This window comes from Zea mays, chromosome 5 (assembly GCF_902167145.1).
Source record: "Zea mays cultivar B73 chromosome 5, Zm-B73-REFERENCE-NAM-5.0, whole genome shotgun sequence".
In the NCBI taxonomy this organism is placed as follows: domain Eukaryota; kingdom Viridiplantae; phylum Streptophyta; class Magnoliopsida; order Poales; family Poaceae; genus Zea; species Zea mays.
The window spans coordinates 169,108,424-169,129,905 of NC_050100.1; the positions used below are offsets into that span (position 1 = coordinate 169,108,424).

At 50.5% G+C, this 21,482-nt stretch overlaps 2 protein-coding genes and 1 long non-coding RNA gene across 3 annotated transcripts; 2 read left to right on the forward strand and 1 right to left on the reverse strand.

Annotated features, from left to right (window-relative positions):
• Nucleotides 1–380: 380 nt before the first annotated feature.
• On the reverse strand, nt 381–4,741 carry LOC103627203 (Trihelix transcription factor ASR3). The gene is made up of 3 exons (XM_008647501.3): nt 3,345–4,741; nt 2,620–2,661; nt 381–984 (listed from the first exon to the last, which is right to left on the reverse strand). The coding sequence occupies exons 1-3, from the start codon at nt 4,102–4,104 to the stop codon at nt 686–688; spliced, it is 1,101 nt and encodes a 366-aa protein (XP_008645723.1). The 5' UTR covers nt 4,105–4,741; the 3' UTR covers nt 381–685.
• Nucleotides 4,742–13,652: 8,911 nt separating this feature from the next.
• LOC103628660 (actin-7) lies at nt 13,653–15,559 on the forward strand. Its single transcript, XM_020538160.3, has 3 exons — nt 13,653–13,783; nt 14,933–15,002; nt 15,086–15,559. Exons 2-3 carry the CDS (start codon nt 14,943–14,945, stop codon nt 15,557–15,559), a joined length of 534 nt encoding a protein of 177 aa, XP_020393749.1. The 5' UTR covers nt 13,653–13,783; nt 14,933–14,942.
• Nucleotides 15,560–15,708: 149 nt separating this feature from the next.
• Nucleotides 15,709–16,282, forward strand: LOC103627204 (uncharacterized). The gene is made up of 2 exons (XR_553475.2): nt 15,709–15,817; nt 15,888–16,282. It is a non-coding gene; the product is annotated as an uncharacterized lncRNA (long non-coding RNA).
• Nucleotides 16,283–21,482: the final 5,200 nt, after the last annotated feature.

Sequence of the window (21,482 nt, forward strand, 5' to 3'; positions counted from 1 at the left end):
TCAGCTCGTTGAGTGAACGAACCGAGCTCGGTTGACAGAATCGAGCTCGGTCTATCAACGAGCCACACCAAGCTCAGCTCGGCTCGTTTACAGCCCTAATTATACCTACATTGTCAAGCGTTTTTAACTTGTTTTAAAAGGATGAAAAGGAGAGGGATATTTTACCGTAGTTTCAAGGTAAACAAGAGAGGTTAGATTTCATAATTGGTCGAAATAAATATACTATAATTTTCACAACAGTTTTTTTATAACTCGTAGCTAAACCCAACCGCTCACCATTAAAATTTCAAGACTTTCGCAAACTATTGTGTGCTTCATTGGTTTTTGGCTTTCGATTTCAGAGTACACATGACAGTATCACACACGCACATGCACAGTCATCACAAAAAAGCTCAACTATAGACAATTGCATTGCTGAGAATAATTACTCGCGTCCCTGTATAACAATTAACAATAACACAGCCTCAGAATCTACAGCAGCCACACAACTGAATATCATTTGAGTGCTACAAACCTGACCCCTTCCTACATAACACCACCCCCCACAATACAGAATTTCCAGAACCGGCCCAAAAAAGAATCGAATGCCAGTAGCCCTACACCAATCTGTACATGCACTTACAAATGTCATCTTCCTGCTGTAATTATTTCCGTCAACACATATACACCTAGGTGACTGAATGTTCTATAGCTTGTCGGCGATCCTGCCAAGGGCGTCGGCCAGCCTGCCGAGCACGAGAACTAGGCTGTTGGCCTGGTCGTTCCTTTGCTCCCTGTCGAGCTCGCAGTTCTGGTTCTGCGCCTCCAACTGTGCGGCCACCAACCGGCTGTTCCGGTCTAGGATCTCGATCAGCTTGCTCTGCAGGTATGCTGTGCCTTCTCCTTCTCCAGCCGCTTCGTCGGTCCGCGGTCTCTTCTGTCCACCCTGCTCAGCCGGTGCGTCCCTCTCAGAGCTTTGCTCAGGCTGTGTGTCTTTCGATGTGCCTGCTTAATAGATCGCATCATTATCTCTTGTGTGTTTAGTATTTCCAACTGTTGCAGCACTTTGCAGATAACAAGATAAAAAAAAGGAACTTAGCCTTAGATCAGCTGGTGATAGATGGTTTGGGTGAATGGGTATACATCCCCCAACTTCTAGGTTTGACTCCTCCCGACTCGAATTTTAATACCTATTTCTGTTTATTTAAAATGAGACCTAGAGGGTGTTTGTTTGGGATTATAATCTGGACAGATTATAATCCCAAACAAACATCCCCCTTGTTCTTCATAGATTGGTCAAGTTCTTTTTTTTTAAGCTCAATGAGAGGTTCCCAAATGGCCAAATTCCAACCTAGTCATTACTTTCAAAGAAAGCACAGTGTCTGCAGGTGAAATGATAGTTTCAATCAAACATATTCTGTGGCCACAGGACATTTCAGAGTTGCTCAGCCAAAAGAGAGAGAAAAAGAGAGGTGAGAAGTCCAGCTGTTTCATAATTCATCACTAGCTAAAATATGACACCAAGGGATGTAACACTGGTCAGTCCCATTCACATGATTTCAAATTTGCAGTGCCAGGGCGAGCCATCATCCCAGATTGTCAGAAAAATAAAGAACCAGAAAACGAAATCAGCACAATGGTATCGGCCACACCTATTTCTGTTTCTGATCCATGCACTTACACAATTTAAATGTTTTCTCAAAAGGACTTCTGGGTATACACCATGTTGAAATATAGATACCACCAGAATTAGGAAATAAGTTTATATTTTAACATCATTGTGCATTTATTAACCTTTAAAAAACACTTGGAAATTTTCAAGTGCATAGGCCTATGACTTTCAGTTCTTCCCTACTTTTACTACTATTTCACCTATACTCGGTGCTCACTCTTTTTTCTAACTTCCATCATGGAAACTCTCTCCCGTGAGCCAAAATGAAAGAATCTAGTTGAAGTGTCAAAGTAGGCGCAACATTAAAGTGTTGATGCAAATACAGTAACTAGTTCCGGGTAATGAAAATATATTGACCGAAATATGACACCATGGGACTCCTCCACAGCCTATGAACAAAGCTTAAAGCCAACCTCACATTGTTATGCCAAAATTGAGACACTTCACTATGTGTATTAATCAACTATTTAAAAAACATGAACTGATGACTTGGAAGATTCAAACTTTGAAAAAGTATCACACAGAAAGAAACTGATAACCGTGATTCATCCAGAGCTGACAATATGGAAAAAGTTTGACGGACATGGTACCCACCAAAGAGAGCCATTTGTGGTTGCTTACACTTTCGTATAAGCTTGTAACCTAGCGCAGTATTAGTTTGGTTTCAGCGACCCCACGACCACATAGCAACGTCACTTAATAATGCCTATTATAAGTTATAACAATGGGAAGCTCATAGCTGATGATACAGTTTTCATACTAGTTATTGAGACAAACTGACAAAGACATTCTACAGTTCTCTTTTACTGAAGCCTTGCTGAAATTTGAAACTTTCAATAATGAAAAGTTGTGCATCTGATTAGTCATATGCATACAATAGGCTAATAAATCCAATGGAACAGTAAAGTTCTTCGCCGATGCTAAAATATCTAGGATTGCAAGTTTAAATGAAGTAAAAGTCCATGTACCTTGTTCAGCGCTCTGTTGGTGCCTTGATGCCTCGGGTTTCTCTGAAATGGAGAAATCAAGCCATTACTCAAGACAAATCAGTGGACCTACCAATGAAACCGACAATACAATAGGAAAGTACAGCAAATGAACGCAATCAAATTAAGAGATGAATCAGAGAAAGTCGCTCGAGCTCCAATCTCAAATTTAAATCCAAGCACACCAAAATGATAATCAGACTGAAACGTCCAGGAGCAGAGCAACCGCTAAATTATTCCATTAAAAAAAGTTTGTTGCAGAAAAGAAAAAAGAGCACCAAGAACTCGATTTTTTCCGCCCCGTTAAGCACCAAAATAAAGAAAAAGAAGACAGGATACATCTCATAACAAGGTACTAGGTAGGATGTCCAATCAAGAGCATCAGTTTTGAATGAAGTTCATGTGCTTACAAGTTAGGAGAAATGTTAGGAGCTGTAAACATGAATACCTCAACTTCAGCATGGACAAGAGAACCAGAAAGCCTCCCACCTTCTGCCTCAAGTATAAACAGCGGCAAGATTCGTGATTTTTATAAAGTTATTTCAGGATAGATGATCATTATGTAGGATGACGAATAACGCTGCCACCTAGGTGAAGCTTCACCCAGCGCTAATTAAGACCGTTAAGTCATTTCACCTAGGGCGATGAATAGTATAAAGCACCGGGAGGCAGCAAACAGGGGAAGCGGAAGTCAACGAGCAGCTCACCAGATACAGGCACGGCGACAACCGATGGTGCAGGGGGAGGAGGAGCCACCGCCGGTGCGTCCTCTACCTCCTCCTCCTCCTCATCCTCCGAGAACAAGGCCTCCTCCGTGGCCGGGCGGCCACTGTCAAAGACGGCCTCGGGGACCTCCGCCTCCCTGTCCTCCTCCTCGACGTGCACCGCCACCGCCACAGCCACAGCCTCTTCCGCCGCAGCGGCATTCCGGGCGGCGCGGTCGTCGAGGACTGGGCGGGCCCGGCCCTCGAGTATGTCGTACACCTCGCGGTCGAAGAAGCCCGGGAGGCGGCGCTCCCGGCGCGCGTCGTTGCGCATGGCCCAGAAGGACGGGTCGCGCTCGGCCGGCGCGGCCCGCTCCCACTCCTTGATCTTCTTGTAGTCGCCGGCGAGGTTGCTCCAGCGCTTGCGGCACTGCACGGGGCCCCGCTCGACGCCGTGGCGCCGGCAGTACTCCGCCACCGCGGCCCACTTGGGCTCTAGCGCCGCCGCCGCCGCCGCCGTTGCCGAGGCCTCCCCCGACGCTGCGGCGGCGGCCGCCGCCGCCGCTGCCGCCAGGCGGCCCCTCCCAGCGCGCCCGCCGCGGCCCTCCACCATGCGCTTGCCCTCGATGAGCACCAGTATCTCCTGCCGGGTCCACCGCGGCAGCCTCGGCGCGCGCCCTGACGGGGCGGGCGCCGCCGCCGCCGCCGCAGCAGCAGCTGCTGCCGCTGCTGCTGCGCCGGCGGGGTCGCCGGCGGTGGACATGGGTGCGGGGGGCTGGGCGGAGGCGCGTACTTTTTGTGGCAGAAGTTGACGTGACGGCGTGAGGCGGGTGGTGTAACGGAGGGCTAACGACGGGTAGGAGAGAGAAAGGGAAGAGAGAGGAGTGGCGGGACGCGTGGGGGAGGGGGACTGGGGAGGAGACGGAGAGGGGGTAGAGAAAGGAAGGGTTGCGTGCGTTGCCTTACGTTTAAGCAAGGGGATTAGGAGCAATGGCGTTTAATTAGGCGACTCACTCATGAGTGACTTGTGATAGGAGTACTCGATTTCCATGTGCTCCGTTCTAAATTTCAGTCTAGGTTGTGTAGCCTCTGTTGGTTGCTCATACGCAACTAGTATCTTCTAGTGATATAAACATAAAACATACTCAGCTAATTTCGTATGAGCTGCCTTGCCTCATCAACGTGAACGAAAGGACAAAAAGGAAGAGAGAAAGAAAAAAAAGCAGGCTAGAACAGAGGGGGTTAGTTGGAGCAGCAGCAGGGGATAGGGAATCGGTGCCCAATACCAAGTGCCGATGCATGATGCGTCCTCCCACCGTGATGTTACAGGCAAAAAAAAAGGGTGCCTGCCTCAATCCAATTCCAAGGGGGTTTCTGGGTGTGGTGTGGGTGCGAGTGGTGGACTGGTGCCTTACGCGGGTGGGTTTAATTTATTGTGCGATTAGGACCTGTGATTAGAGCACGACAATAGGAGCCCAGCCTCTCTGCCTCACGTCCCAACGGTCTCCATCTCTGTGGAGTGTGATGCGATCCTTTGTCTTCTTTTTTTTTCTTTCTTCCAAGCGATTTTGGGCCTTCTCACAGTAAAAAAAAAAGTAGGCACCTGAAAAGAATTGACGGGACTATTTGTGTCTCTGCTTCGGGACGATGATTACCGGCGACGCGTGTCCATCCATGACTGGCAGCGAGCCTATGGGGAGATGCTTCGTTATGTTAACGCCCCGTAGTGAAACAGCGTTCAGTCAAGCATTGTGCTGCTCTCCTCTCCTCTAGTTTGGTGCTCGCTCAAACGGATGACCATGTAAAGATGTTGCCAAAGGGATATATGATTCTAGATCTTTTTTTAATTCAATTCTACTTTGGGAAATTTTATAAAAAAAACAGACAAGCTATGCAGTTTTGTTCTAGGAACTTCCATCCTCCGTCCCCAGGCAAAGTTTAAGTGCCGTTATTGGTTTCGAAAGTGGAAAAGAGAGAAAGAGAATATGTTGCGTATACCCACAATGTTTTGTATACACACGCATGGACCATGGCACCCCTGTTGCCTTTGCGCATTTGAACTACTGTTAGAAAATTAAGCATTATCAGATCTATTTTAATCTACAAAATCAGTGTGATATACATATGTATGTGCATGTGTGTATCACTACTCAGATAATCAGTAAACAACAATAAAACATGCACAAATACAAAGAACAGAGTGTACCCAGCATAGGGACCGATGTCCAAGGCATCAGTGGCTCCATTCACACGAGACATCTCGTATGTTCGATTTAGTCGTACGCAGTCGATGCCGACAGATGTACGTTGAGCACCTGCACACCCGTACAAGTGTAGCTCTGTGGACGGCGATTTAGGAGGCCTGCTCTCCCGCTCTCTTTGTGTTCGCGGAAGGTGGGACGGGAATGGGCTGAGTGCAATGCGCGTCTGAGACTGTTCGTATGTAAACAGAAGAACCAACATCTCCTCTATCTCTGTATTTGTACACGCGCAGAGGTAGGGACAATCGTTAGAAGGAATATTCGGACCAAGGTCTGGTCTACCATGAGCCACGGCCCGACCGGTGGCGCGCGCATGTCAGTGCTTCATACTTTTATCAACTTCTCAATAGATGCACCAATGACCGACCTATTTAAGTTGATTTTTGAAGATTCAGGAGGGAGATCCCCTACTGAGATTTTATTAAAAGCGAGAAAAGAAAATGTTACAACTAAGCCTAGTTACAAATCATAAACCAAGAGAACTATTTATGCAGTTTACAACCCTTATGTCTGCCACGAACTCAGCCAATTTGGGATGGAAATGTCAAACTTCCCACGCGCTCTGTGAATGATGAGCCGCAGCTCCTTACAGAATTCTTGCGTACAGTGTTGAACCAAAGGATCTTTATTTGCAAAAAGTCATTCATTTCGGCTTTTCCAGATGCTCCAAGTCATGAGAATGATAATCTCCATAGAGAAAGGGACGTTAAGCTGAATCTTAAGGTTTGCTGAAGCCTCCTCTTGAAAGTCGCCTAGAGGGGGGTGAATAGGGCGAAGCTGAAATTTACAAACTTAAACACAAACTACAAGCCGGGTTAGAGTTAGAAATAGAAACGAGTCCGAGAGAGAGGGCGCAAAACAAATCGCACGCGGATTTGTTTTACCGAGGTTCGGTTCTTGCAAACCTACTCCCCGTTGAGGTGGTCACAAAGACCGGGTCTCTTTCAACCCTTTCCCTCTTTCAAACGATCCCTCGGACCGAGTGAGCTTCTCTTCTCAAATTAATTGAGAATCAAACTTCCCGCAAGGACCACCACACAATTGGTGTCTCTTGCCTTGCTTACAAATGAGATGATCGCAAGAAATAATGAAAGAAGGAAGCAATCCAAGCGCAAGAGCTCGAAAGAACACAAGCAAATCTCTCTCACTTAACACTAAAGCTTTTGTGGAATTGGGAGAGGATTTGATCACTTGGGTGTGTCTAGAATTGAATGCTAGAGCTCTTGTAAGTAGTTGGAAGTTGGAAAACTTGGATGTTTTGAATGTGGGGTGGTTGGGGGAATTTATAGCCCCAACCACCAAACTAGCCGTTTGATGGAGGCTGCTGTCGCATGGCGCACCGGACAGTCCGGTGCGCTAGTCACGTCACCAAGCCGTTGGGTTCCGACCGTTGGAGTTCTGACGTGTGGGCCCGCCTGGCTGTCCGGTGGTGCACCGAACAAGTCTTGTAGACTGTCCGGTGTGCCACCCGCGCGTGCTCTGCTCCTCTGCGCGCGCTGGCGCGCATTTAATGCGTTGCAGACGACCGTTGGTGCGAAGTAGTCGTTGCTCCGCTGGCTCACCGGACAGTCTGGTGTGCACCGGACATGTCCGGTGAATTATAGCGGAGCGGTTTCCCGAAGCTGGCGAGTTCAGAGTCTCTCTCCTCTGGAGCACCGGACACTGTCCGGTGTGCACCGGACATGTCCGGTGAATTATAGCGAAGCGCCTCTAAAAATTCCAGAAGGTGAAGAGTTTGACTTGGAGTTCCCTGGTGCACCGGACACTGTCCGGTGGCACACCGGACAGTCTGGTGCGCCAGACCAGGGCTGCCTTTGATTATCCCTTACTCCTTTTGTTGAACCCATTTCTTGGTCTTTTTATTGGCTAAGTGTGAACCTTTGGCACATGTATAACTTTAGGGACTAGAGCAAACTAGTTAGTCCAATTATTTGTGTTGGGCAATTTCAACCACCAAAATCAATTAGGAATATAGGTGTAAGCCTAATTCCCTTTCACCTCTGGATTAGCGATTCTGGGGGGTTATTCCAATTGAGTTCCAGCAGGCTTTTGCAAAATTGCATCTGAGGAACAAATGATAAAGCGTCTCCTCCCTTTGCCATAAACAATTCTCACATGAGTAAGATTCCAGGGTCATACTTTTCCTTCTTAGCATATCTCTGGTGTTTAGTCTATTCTTAAGCCAAAGCCAATAGAAAACTCTATGTTTAAGCTGGCATTTGCTCTTCCATAAGTGTCTGTAGATAGGGTGAATCTGCGACTGGCCCATAAAGTGTTTGTAAGCTTTTTGCGAAGAATAGTCATCGGAGCCCCAAATGTATCGCCAACGGTCATTAGTATTATTAAGGGCAATTTGCTCCCAAGCCGCCTGCAACTCCAGATACTGCTCATATGCTCGCTCAGAAATAGGCAAATGGAAAAAACCAGCGAACTGATCCTGCTCTTTAGCTTCCTTGATAGAAAGCTTTGTGTTTTTGACAAAAGAAAATAATTCTGGAAATTTTTGCCTTGCGATATTCTGGCTCCACTGATCATCCCAGAATGAAATTGACTTACCATTGCCAATGACAGGGTGCGCCAGGCCCTTAAAGTTGGGGAGAAGCTTGATCATGCTTTTCCACCAGAAAGAACCAATATTTCCATTACCCGAGAGTCAACCGAAGACGAAGAGGGTGTAGCAGGTGCCGTTAATCAACTGCCGCCAACGATGAGGAGACCCGTGCGAGCACGGCCATCATCCGCCCGCGACCGAGGCGCCCCCGCGCGCGGCGGTGGCGGCGCGACGCCGGCGTGCTCGCTCCCGCCTTGTTTGTCACACTTCCGTCCCGTCTTAATCTGATGTTGGGTGTCTAGCTATTCAGTCGTGAAGCCAAGCCCCTATTTAAGTTGATTGATTTGTCCATTGAACTTGCAGTATGATACTAAGAGCAAGTTTAATAATAGAGCCTATTGTTGGCTCTAACTATTTAACATGTCATCTATAGCCAACAATAAACACACTTATATAATAAAGCTGACTCTAAGGTTTGCTCTTAGATGAATCATTTGTCTCTTTCTATGTCATCTTTTTGTCCTGAAGCACGTGTATCACCTAGCTCTTGCATAAGAGCCAACTCCCTTTACTTTTTGATGTCTCTCTTTTCCACATAAGCAAAAATGCAAAAATGCCATGTAAGCAGGCTTATAGTCCATTATTGTACTTGTTCTAAAGTATTAGTACATCGTAGCATTAAAGTGGGTCTTTAGCATTGACTATTATTGAATATTAATTTGGGTCAGACCCACGTTAATCCAACAACAACATATATGTTTAGAGCAAAAAGAAAAAAAAAGGGGGAAACAAGATTGGTTTCGGGATGCAAACATGTGGCTAGTTAATTCGTTCTGCTAGCGAAATTGAGCTTGGAGGCTCGTCATGGATCGTATGATGATCGTTTTCAGCTACCCCTCATCACCAGTTAATATATAGTAGTAGTTGCTAGAGGAAAGGCTGGGCCTCACCTACGCAAATCTACATCAGTTATATAGAGCTCCAGCTCCAGACTCCAGTATTGGTTTAGCTGTCCGTGGTCTGGCCCTTAAATATATATAAATATTTTTTGGGATGTCCATTTCAATCATATATGGGGGCTGAATTTAATTGACTCCACTTGATGCCAATTTCCTTTCAACATGGCCCACCATATGTGGTTTGGTTGGCACCAGCATCATATATGCGCGATATTAAGCAGCAGCACCGGGATGATTTTGTGCTGAAGCTGTTCCATGCATGTTTGATTTCCCGGTCTTCAGAGTGTGGTTTCGAGTACTTGGCTGAATCGAAGGTTGTTCTTCAGTCAGTCAGGCATAATTCAACCATAGTAGTATCTGGATCTTCAGTTCAATTTCTGTGTGCTTGCAATGCAAGGGATACACACCTAACACCTACTTGACGGACGGTGGCTGCCAGTTTCTGTAGCACCATGGCCAGAGTCAGAAAAAGGGGAGAGCTAAATGCAATGCAATGCAAGGACCAAGAAGATACGGAGAGACGGCCGACGGGGGCAGGCATGATCCTAAAAGGACACGACGGCCACAGAGATAGACAGGTCACAATGGGAGGTGTGAGTGTGTGACCTGAGCGATCGGCCTCCTCACATTGGCTGTCTGCCTGTTGACACAATCCTTGCTTTGCTTTCAGTGTCAGTGTCAACTTCTGCTTTTTTCCGTGCCTTTGCCCTTTCAGCCACTAGTAGAGAGAGGCTCGCTGCTGCACAGGGACAGGGTCCCCCTTCGTATGGACGCACGTAGGCGTAGAGGTTGAGATCATGGCCTGGACGCCGATATTCCCTGCGCGGGGAGGGTGCGTGCACCGTGCAGTGCGGAATTGCCTACATGATTCGGTCAGGACTGGGAGACCTCCCCTTTTCTTTTCTGTTACAGATAAACTGCTAAAAGATGTGCAGATTATAAACGCTCGGTTGGTATACGGATTTCGCATTTCTAAGAAGTTCATACGGTACCTCCTACGTTTCAAAATATTATTCGTTTTAGCTCTTGATTTTATGTCTATATTCAACCACATAATAATAAATGTAGACACATATATGTAATACATACATCAATTATTATATAAACTTACTAATAAGATTAAAAACGAATTTTATTTTAGGATAAAGCGAACTTTTTTTTTTCTTTGTCGCTCATAACGATCTCACCACGAAAAGTTCATTAAAAATAAAGTAAAATACATTAACAGCCCCTAAAATTGTAGTATTGTATCACCCCGGCCACTAAACTACCAAAGTACACATCTAAGAGCATCTTTAGGAGACTCTACATTTTAACCCTCTATTTGATTTTTTTTATTTACCTTTCTATAAAGATTAAACTTCATATATAACATCTCATTGCAACAGACTCTCTATGAGGCAAGTTAGTTTGGCTAGAAAGGAGGCCAATTTAGAGAACCGGATAACTTTAGGAGTTGGATGACTTGTTTGTTGGAGAGTTATTTTACTATTAAATAGCCGAAATTTAGTTTGACGGGTTATTTGACTAGTCTCTTGGAGATGATCTAGCGTCCCTAAATTTGTGAAGTTATATCGTCTCAGCCATCAAATTTTGATCCTAACTAGGTTTTATTGTGGATAAAACCCCACAAATATTTCACTCAATCAAAAAACCAAATCAAACAAGTATCATAAGAACAAACATTCAAGCTCATATATACCTATAAAAATAGTTTTTTCTAGGATTATGTCTCCTATCTCTTAAAGAATCATCGGTATAGAATTCCATGGTGTGAAATCCTTTTTGTCTTCAGAGTGTAAGAAGGTGAGAGTAGTCAGGTTAAAGCAACAAAAGATGAGACATGATCAAGCAAAGTGTGGAAAGAGTAATAATGATAAGTAGGTAGGGGTTTGTCCAATTCTATCTAGATTACGTTCTACAACAAACATTGCTCTGATACCACTTCTATCACACATGAATTTAAGGGCACATCCAGGTGCATCTCATATGTGTGCCATAATAGGATCCACACATACAATGACTCAATGTATAGAGACGGATGTCATAATCTTTATTACATGACGATAATGTCTTACAAAATAACTGGAAGTAGAATTGTCGGGGACCATAATTAGGGGTACCCCCAAGACTCCTAAACTCGGCTGGTAACCACCATCAGCACAAGCTGCAAAGGCCTAATGGGCGCAATACAGGTCAAGGCTCCGTCCACTCAAAGGACGCGATCTCGCCTCGCCCGAGCCCAGCCTCGGGCAGGAACAGTAGACCTAGATGGATTCACGCCTCGCTCGAGGGCCTCCTCAAGCAACGGGCGCACCTTCGACTCGCCCGAGGCCCAGCTCGGGCAGGCTTCACGGAGAAGCAACCTTGGCCAGATTACCTCGCCAACCGACCGAATCGCAGGAGCATTCAATGCAAGGATCGCCTGACACCTTATCCTGACGCGCGTTCCTCAGTCGACAGGGCCGAAATGACCGCAGTCACTTCGCCCCTCCACTGACTGACCTGACAGAAAAACAGCGCCGCCTGCCCTGCTCCGACTGCTGTGGCACCCGCCAGGGTGAGGCCGACAGCAGCCGAGTCCAGCCTCAGGCACCATAGGAAGCTCCGCCTCGCCCGACCCCAGGGCTCGGCCTCCGCCTCGACCTCGGAAGATGGTCTCCGCCTCGCCGACCCCAGGGCTCGGACTCAACCTCGACCCCGGAAGACGGTCTCCGCCTCGCCCGACCCCAGGGCTCGGACTCAACCTCGACCCCGAAAAACGGTCTCCGCTTCGCCCGACCCCAGGGCTCGGACTCAGCCTCGACCTAGGAGGAGTCACCGCCTCGCCCGACCCCAGGGCTCGGACCGACCACGTCACAGGGGAACACATCATTACCCTATCCCTAGCTGGCTCAGGCTACGGGGAACAAGACCGGCGTCCCATCTGGCTCACCCCGGTAAACAAGTAATGATGGCACCCCACGTGCTCCCATGACGACGGCGGTTCTCAGCCCCCTACGGAAGCAAGGAGACGTCAGTAAGGACCCGACAGCCCCGACAGCTGTGCTTCTACAGGGCTCAAGCGCTCCTCCGACAGCCACAACATCACATGAACAGGGCACCAACACCTCTCCGACAGCCACGCCGGTATGTACATAGGGCTCTGGCTCCTCTCTGCTAGACACGGTAGCACATTGCTACACCCCCCATTGTACACCTGGGCCTTCACCTTACATCTATAAAAGGAAGGTCCAGGGCCCTCGTACGAGAAGGTGGTCGCGCGGGAGGACGGGCTGACGGACAGTCTCTCTCTCTCCCTCTCCCTCGCGAACGCTTGTAACCCCCTACTGCAAGCGCATCCGCCCTGGGCGCAGGACAACACGAGCCGCGGTTCATTTTTTTGTTCCCCCTTGTGTTTCGTCTCGTGTCGACCCATCTGGGCTGGGACACGTAGCGACAATTTACTCGTCGGTCCAGGGACCCCCTGGGGTCGAAACGCCGACAGTTGGCGCGCCAGGTAGGGGCCTGCTGCGTGTTGACGAACAACTTCCCGTCAAGCTCCAGATGGGTAGTCTCCAGCAACCTCTCCAGCCCGGGACGCTGCTCCGTTTCGGGAGTCTCGAGTTCATGTCCCTCGACAGCAGCTACGACATGGTACTCCTTCCTCCACCGCGCGACAACGACAATGGCGGCCGTCAGCCCGCCCGATGGCGGCGGAATCGACGACGTCTTCCCCCCGTGGCGGAAGAGCAGCATCCGGGCCTGTCCCGTCACCTTCCCCGCCGCAGGAGGAGGAGGCGGGGCAACCATGGCCAAGCAGGAGGCGGCACCTCGTTGGCTGTCGAGCGAGTCGACGACGCCGGCGCCCCAGCGAGGGACATGTCGGGCGTTGACCTCGCGTCTGAGACGAAGACGAGCGTCGTTTCCCCGCAACATGCCAACCCCAAGCGGACGGAGGACGCCAGCACACTCGTGAAGGACTTGCTGGGCGTTAGCCTCGTACCTGAGATAACGGTGCAGTCCGTCCCCGACGCGACTTCGTCACCATCCGTCGATCAAGAGGTACCGTCCGTTTTCCACCCTGTGCCTTTTAGATTCAGCTTCGACCCACCAAGCGACCCCGCTTCGGTGGACGCTTTCGTAAAGGCATATCCTAACCTTCCGGTGTACCATATGTGGTCAACCTGGGACCGACTGACGGCCGTCTCAACCTCCGGGCCCCCGGGCACTACAAGAAATTTGTCCTTTTATGACAAAATACTTAATGACAATGTCAGTTATCGTCATATAATGTCACATAATATGATGGAATTTTTTGAATCGTCATAATTTCATGATGCCATGAAGATTTTATGACGATAGTGTTTTTGTTGTCACATAAGGGTACGAAGATTCGTCATATATTGTCAGGCGCCAGAAGCCGATAGACGGTTTTACTTTTATGACAGTTAGATGTGCCTTTATGTGATGATTTGGCGGCGTCACATTATGTTTTTTTTCCAAAAAAGGACCGTACCCCTTTCTGTTGACCGCATTCACTTTCCAAAAAACCACAGTTTCCCCTTCCGTCCGCTACATTCCTGCTCTCTCGCTCTCCTCGCTCTCAGACCACAGTTGCCGCCGCCGCCGCCCTAAGCCAGGGTGCTGAGGCTTTCGTTGGCCTCTTCGCCGGCAGCGAGCACCCACCAGGTACTCCCACCCCTTCTCTTCCCTTCCCTTCTCTTCCCTTGCCTTCATGTTGTGCGAAGCTGCGAACCGTCGCTCCTCTGCGGGGCGACACGGGCGGAACCCGCGCCGCCGCTGCAAGAGTTTGCTCGCCGCCGCCTGAGCACGCGGCCGGAGGCCCGCGCCGGTGTGAGGGTGGCGGCAGCGAGGCCTTTGTACTCTCCTCGCGAGTTCCCTCCCCAAGCGTGCTTGCCTCCTCCTGCCTGCGCCAGCTAGGGCCGGGCTCGATCTGGTGCGCTATGGCCGGATCCGTGGCGTGGCGTGGCGTGGCGTGGGTGGAGATCCACTTGCAGGGGCACGGATCCGCATTCCATGAGTCCGGATCTGCAACAGCAGTTCTGTAGAAATGGCGATCCCGGTGTGGTTATTTCCGCATTCCCGGTGTGGTTGTTTCCGCCCGAGTGATCTCCGTCATTCACAAATCTGATCTGACCAGCTGGTGGATGCTGCAGTTTGCTGTCAAAGATAATGTGTGTTGTCATGCATTCTGTATCGCAACCCAATTTGTATGAGAAAGTCGCATCTCGTTCCCAGTTTCCTGCCTGTATGGTGAGGGATTGCGCACTTGCAGAAGAACTGAGATCAGAGTAAGAACTTGGTCTCTGCAATACTTACGTATGTGCCTCAAATGCTTGAAATGCAAGTATTTTGTTGGCGCTTCTGATGGTATTTATCCCCTCTTCTTCTTTTTTATACTGGTCATAAGCTGCCGGTTTTCCATTGACTTGACAGTGAATACAGATCAAGCATGATGAAGTATTCTGCCATTGTTACTGGCGTGGTGTATATTCGAGAGTGATATTAGTTCGCACTGTAAGTGGTTACCAGTTAAAATATGTTTAAATAGTCGTGAACTGTGAATCTGGAATACTTGCTTCTTGCTTGATGAAAGGTGACTAGGTGCACAGCCACGGTTCCTTGACCCACTGAGCCGTGTTCAGCAGTTCACTGAAATGGTCACCCAAAACTATCCATATGATTGCTCAAAACACTATTTTCGATTGTAGACTTTACTGATCGTAGAGTGGAGTTTAAGTATGAACATAGGATGTAGACTCTACTGATTGTTTAAGTATCAACAGCAGTTCTATCCATATGCGCCACCTGCAGCAGTTCTGTAGAAATGGCTAATGGTGAGGACATCCAACCTCTTGTCTGTGACAATGGCACCAGAATGGTCAAGGTCAGTGCTTTCCCCCCTTAATTTGTACACCCATAGTCTCCCCCACCCAAATATGCCACTAATTATATGTATCTATCTTCTAGGCTGGTTTTGCCGGCGATGATGCACCAAGGGCTGTATTCCCTAGCATCGTTGGGCGTCCTCGTCACACCGGTGTCATGGTAGGGATGGGGCAGAAGGATGCATATGTTGGTGATGAGGCACAGTCCAAGAGAGGTATTCTCACGCTCAAGTACCCGATCGAGCACGGTATTGTAAGCAACTGGGATGACATGGAGAAAATCTGGCATCACACTTTCTACAATGAGCTCCGTGTTGCCCTAGAGGAGCACCCTGTGTTGCTCACTAAGGCTCCTTTGAACCCAAAGGCCAACAGGGAGAAGATGACCCAGATTATGTTCGAGACTTTCAATGTTCCTGCCATGTACGTTGCAATTCAAGCAGTTCTGTCACTCTATGCTATATTGAATGGTACTTATTTATATTATATTAACTCAGTAAGCCTTCTTGACTTTGTTAACAGGGAGAAGATGACCCAGAGGAGCACCCTCTCTTGACTTTGTTAACTTAGTAAGCCTTCTTTGTCCTCTTATGTTCTTTTCATATTTTGGTGCATGACAATGTACTAATTCTACCCATTGTGCTAGATATGCAATATCCAATATGGCATGATTGATTTTGAAGAGTTCTCTGCTGCAGCCATTAGTGTATATCAAATGGAAGGCCTGGAGACCTGGTAAGAACATGCTCAACAAGCATTTGAATTGTTTGACAAGGAGGGCAACCGACCAATTGTGATTGAAGAACTTGCATCGGTATAGTTTGATCTCAAAACAAAGTTTCTGCGTAGGAAATGGACTGTGACTTATTATGTTCATCTTTCAGGAACTTGGACTTGGCCCTTCGATCTCACTTCATGTTGTTCTCAAAGATTGGATCAGACATTCAGATGGACACCCAGGAAGTTGAGTTGCCCCCTTGACCAGGAGGAAGCTGCTAGGAAGCAGGAAGAGTTGCAAGCACAACTACAAGCTCAACAGGCCGCACTTGAAGAAAACCAAAGTTTGTTGCGCCAGACCCAAGAGGAAGTGAAGGGGATGCATACCAAGTTTGAAGAGACCAATGCACTGCTACGAGCTGTCCTGAAACTTCAGAAAGATTGAGGTAGGGATGCATACCAAGTCTGAGGATGATGCCTTTGCTTAAGGTTTTTCTACCTTGCTAGAACATATCTGTGGTTAGAACTTTGTCAGAACTACGTGCAATCTGTTTGAATGCTTCAAACCTTTTTGGTGGAACCTTTGTATGTTTGAACCTCTGTTGTGGAAGAACTAGTGTGCTAGAATTGTGTATGACTTGTGATGAGAATGTTGTGTATGATGGCTTTTCTGTGTATTATGATTCTGTGAGCTATCATGAGAGCTCAGTGTGTCATCACTGTATGTTCACTGTATGTGGGTGCCATAAGTGACGATCCCAACTTTAGGTGACGCGTTGACTGGAAAAAATGTGACAGATGACACTGTCATATATAGCAACAATATGTGACGGACGAACGCAGCCGTCACAAAAGGTGATGACATTATGTGACGGTACTCTGAACAGTCGTCACAAGGTACATAATGTGACGGTCGTTATATGACGACCCTTATGACGCAGCATTTTTGTCATAAGATGCTTTTTATGACCAATTTTGTACTAAGCATGACACTTTACTTTTGTCATACAAAACCATTTTTTTGTAGTGGGGTTCTGAGGAAGATGACGAGCCCGACTCTAGTTGGGATTTCTCTGGGCTCGGTAACCCCAGTGCCATGCGAGACTTCATGACCGCATGTGACTACTGCCTCTCCGATTACTCCGATGGTGGCCACAGCCTTGACGACGAGGACTGTGGCCCAAGTCGCGAATGTTTCCACGTCGATCTAGGGGGTCTCGACGAAGGCAACCACCTTGGTATGCCGGAGGACGGCGATCCCCCTAGGCCTGCGCCTCGCGTTGACATCCTTCGGGAGCTAGCTGTGGTCCCAGTCCCTGCGGGGGGTCAGGACGCACAGCTCGAGCAAATCCGCGAGATGTAGGCCAGGCTCGACGAGGAAGCAGGACAACTTGTGCAGCTCCGGCAGAACATCAGGCAGGAGTGGGCAGGCCGAGCACCGGTCGGAGAAGCGCGTCATCTGGCCCAAGACGTCCAGCACCGTATCGCTGACGATGCCAGGGCAAGGCTGCCCCCGGCTCCCAGCGGGGTCAGCCAGAACCTGGCTGCAGCAGCAATACTACTCCGAGCGATGCCGGAACCATCCACCACCGAGGGGCGGCGTATCCAGGGAGAGCTCAAGAATCTCCTAGAGGATGCTGCGGTCCGACGGGCCGAAAGCTCTTCCTCCCGAAGGCAGGGGTACCCCCGGAGCATCGCGTCGCGACTTCCCGATTCATGCGGGAAGCCTCGGTCCACACCTGGCGCACGCGGGACGCAACGCCTGCAGCCCCGGGCCGCCTCGTCAACAAGCACCGCCGCCGCGACCGTCGAGCCCGCCTCGACGAGAAGGTGCGCCAAGGATACCACCCCAGGCGTGGGGGACGCTACGACAGCGGGGAGGATCAGAGTCCCTTGCCCGAACCACCCGGTCTGCAAGCTTTCAGCCGGGCCATACGACGGGCGTCGTTCCCGACCCGGTTCCAAATCCCGACTACCATCACCAAGTACTCGGGGGGAAACAAGGCCGGAACTGTGGCTCGTGGACTACCGACTGGCCTGCCAGCTGGGTGGAATGGACGATGACAACCTCATCATTTGCAACCTCCCCTTGTTCCTCTCCGACGCCGCCCGGGCCTGGCTGGAGCATCTGCCTCCTGCGCAGATCTCCAGCTGGGACGACCTGGTCAAAGCCTTCGCCGGCAACTTCCAGGGCACATACGTGCGCCCTGGGAACTCCTGGGATCTCCGAAGCTGCCGCCAGCAGCCAGGAGAATCCCTGTGGGACTACATCCAGCGATTTTCGAAGCAGCGCACCGAGCTGCCCAACATCACCGACTCAGATGTCATCGACACGTTCCTCGCCGGCACCACTTGCCGTGACCTGGTGAGCAAGCTGGGTTGCAAGACTCCCACTAGGGCGAGCGAGCTGATGGACATCGCCACCAAGTTCGCCTCTGGTCAGGAGGTGGTCGAGGCCATCTTCCGAAAGGACATGCAGCCTCAGGGGCGCCAGCAGGAAGACGTCCCCGAGGCGTCCGCTCAGCGCGACACGAAGAAGAAGGGCAAGAAGAAGTCGCAAGAGAAACGCGACGCCGCCGACGCAGATCTTGTCGCCGCCGCCGAGCACAGGAACCCTCGGAAGCCTCCCGGAGGGGCCAACCTGTTCGACAAGATGCTCAAGGAGTCGTGCCCCTATCATCAGGGTCCCGTCAAGCACACCCTTGAGGAGTGTGTCATGCTTCGGCGCTACTTCTATAAGCCCGGGCCCCCGGCGGAAGGTGGCAAAGGCCACGACAACGACAAGAAGGAGGGCCACAAAGCAGAGGAGTTCCCCGAGGTCCACGACTGCTTCATGATCTACGGTGGGCAAGTGGCGAACGCCTCGGCTCGGCACCGAAAGCAAGAGCGCCGGGAGGTGTGCTCGGTGAAGGTGGCGGCGCCAGTCTACCTAGACTAGTCCGATAAGCCCATCACCTTCGACCAAGGCGACCACCCCGACCGCGTGCCGAGCCCGGGGAAGTACCCGCTCGTTGTCGATCCCGTCATCGGCAACGTCAGGCTTACCAAGGTCCTTATGGACGGAGGCAGCAGCCTCAACATCATCTACACCGAGACCCTTGGGCTCTTGCAGATCGATATGTCCACGATCCGGGCCGGTGCGGCGCCCTTTCACGGGATCATCCCCGGGAAGCGCGTCCAACCCCTTGGGCAACTCGATCTGCCCGTCTGCTTCGGGACTCCCTCCAACTTCTGAAAGGAAACCCTCACGTTCGAGGTGGTCGGGTTCCGAGGAACCTACCACACAGTGCTGGGGGGACGATGCTACGCCAAGTTCATGGCAGTCCCCAACTACACCTACCTCAAGCTCAAGATGTCGGGCCCCAACGGGGTCATCACCATCGGATCCACGTACCGACACGCGTACGAATGCGACGTGGAGTGCGCGGAGTACGCTGAGGCCCTCATCGCCGACCTGGAGAGCCTCTCCAAGGAGGTGCCAGATGCGAAGCGCCACGCCGACAACTTTGAGCCTACAGAGACGGTTAAGTCCATCCCTCTCGACCCCAGCAATGACGCCTCTAAGCAAGTCCGGATCGGCTCCGAGCTCGACCCCAAATAGGAAGCAGTGCTCGTCGACTTTCTCCGCGCGAACGCCGAGGTTTTTGCGTGGAGTCCCTCATACATGCCTGGCGTACCGAGGGATGTTGCCGAGCACTCGCTGGATATCCGAGCTAGAGCCCGACCCATGAAGCAGCCTCTACGCTGATTCGACAAAGAAAAGCGCAGAGCCATAGGCGAGGAGATCCACAAGCTGATGGCTGCAGGGTTCATCAAAGAGGTATTCCATCCCGAATGGTTAGCCAACCCTATGCTTGTGAAAAAGAAAGGTGGGAAATGGAGGATGTGTGTAGACTACACTGGTCTAAACAAAGCATGTCCGAAGGTTCCCTACCCTCTTCCTCGCATCGATCAAATCATGGATTCCACTGCTGGGTGCGAAACCCTGTCATTCCTTGATGCCTACTCAGGGTATCACCAAATCAGGATGAAAGAGTCCGACCAGCTCGCGACCTCTTTCATCACACCCTTTGGCATGTACTGCTATATTACTATGCCATTTGGTTTCAGGAATGCAGGCGCGACATACCAAAGGTGCATGAACCACGTGTTCGGAGAGCACATTGGCCGAACGGTCGAGGCTTACGTTGATGACATCGTAGTCAAGATGAGGAAAGCCTCCGACCTCCTCACTGACCTTGAAACGACATTCAAGTGTCTCAAGGCGAAAGGCGTAAAACTCAATCCCGAGAAGTGTGTCTTCGGAGTCCCCCGAGGCATGCTCCTGGGGTTCATCGTCTCCGAGTGGGGCATCGAGGCCAACCCGGAGAAAATCGCGGCCATCACCAACATGGGGCCTATCAAGGACTTGAAAGGAGTACAGAGGGTCATGGGATGCCTTGCGGCTCTGAGCCGCTTCATCTCGCGCCTCGGCGAAAGAGGCCTACCCCTGTACCGCCTCTTAAGGAAGACCGAGTGCTTCACTTGGACCCCCGAGGCCGAGGAAGCCCTCGGGAACTTAAAGGGGCTCCTTACAAGCGCGCCCATCTTAGTGCCCCCCCGCCGGAGAAGCCCTCTTGATCTACGTAGCCGCAACCACTCAGGTGGTCAGCGCCGCGATCGTAGTCAAGAGACGAGAAGAAGGGCATGCATTGCTCGTCCAGAGGCCGGTCTACTTCATCAGTGAGGTACTGTCCGAGACCAAAATCCGCTACCCGCAAATTTAGAAGCTACTGTACGCGGTAATTCTGACGCGGTGAAAGTTGCGACACTACTTCGAGTCTCATCCGGCGACTGTGGTGTCATCCTTCCCCCTGGGGGAGATCATCCAGTGCCGAGAGGCCTCGGGTAGGATTGCAAGGTGGGCAGTGGAGATCATGGGCGAGACAATCTCGTTCGCCCCTCGGAAGGCCATCAAGTCCCAAGTCTTGGCGGACATTGTGGCTGAATGGGTCGACACCCAGCTTCCAGTAGCTCTGATCCAACCGGAACTCTGGACCATGTTTTTCGACGGGTCGCTGATCAAAACAGGAGCAGGTGCAGGCCTGCTCTTCATCTCACCCCTCGGGAAGCACCTCCGCTATGTGCTGCGCCTCCATTTCCCGGCGTCAAACAACGTGACCGAGTACGAGGCTCTGGTTAACGGGTTGCGCATCGCCATCGAGCTAGGGGTTCGGCGCCACGACGCCCGTGGCGGCTCGCAGCTTGTCATCGACCAAGTCATGAAGAACTCCCACTACCGCGACCTGAAGATGGAAGCCTATTGTGACGAGGTTCGGCGCCTGGAAGACAAGTTCTACGGGCTCGAGCTCAACCACGTCGCTCGACGATACAATGAGACTGCGGACGAGCTGGCTAAAATAGCCTCGGGGCGGACAACGGTTCCCTCGGACGTCTTCTCCCAAGACCTACATCAACCCTCCGTCAAGACCGATGACACGCCTGAGCCCGAGGAAGCCTCGGCCCAGCCCAAGGCACCCTCGGCTCAGCCCGAGGCACCCTCAGCCCCCGAGGGTGAGGCACTGCGCGTCGAGGAAGAGCGGAATGGGGTCATGCCTAATCAAAACTGGCAGACCTCGTACCTGCAATATCTCCACCGAGGAGAGCTACCCCTCGACAGAGCCAAAGCTCGGTGACTGGCGCGGCGCGCCAAGTCGTTCGTCTTGCTGGGTAACGAAAAGGAGCTCTACCACCGCAGCCCCTCAGGCATCCTCCAGCGATGC

Bases quoted from the DNA above. Each gene is read 5' to 3' on its own strand.
- LOC103627203 (XM_008647501.3), bottom strand. From the start codon at position 4,104: ATGTCCACCGCCGGCGACCCCGCCGGCGCAGCAGCAGCGGCAGCAGCT. The intron at 2,662-3,344 runs GTGAGCTGCTCG...TCTCCATTTCAG, and splicing joins TGTCGCCGTGCCTGTATCTG to AGAAACCCGAGGCATCAAGG. The intron at 985-2,619 runs GTACATGGACTT...TCTATTAAGCAG, and splicing joins CCAACAGAGCGCTGAACAAG to GCACATCGAAAGACACACAG.
- LOC103628660 (XM_020538160.3), top strand. From the start codon at position 14,943: ATGGCTAATGGTGAGGACATCCAACCTCTTGTCTGTGACAATGGCACC. The intron at 15,003-15,085 runs GTCAGTGCTTTC...TCTATCTTCTAG, and splicing joins ATGGCACCAGAATGGTCAAG to GCTGGTTTTGCCGGCGATGA.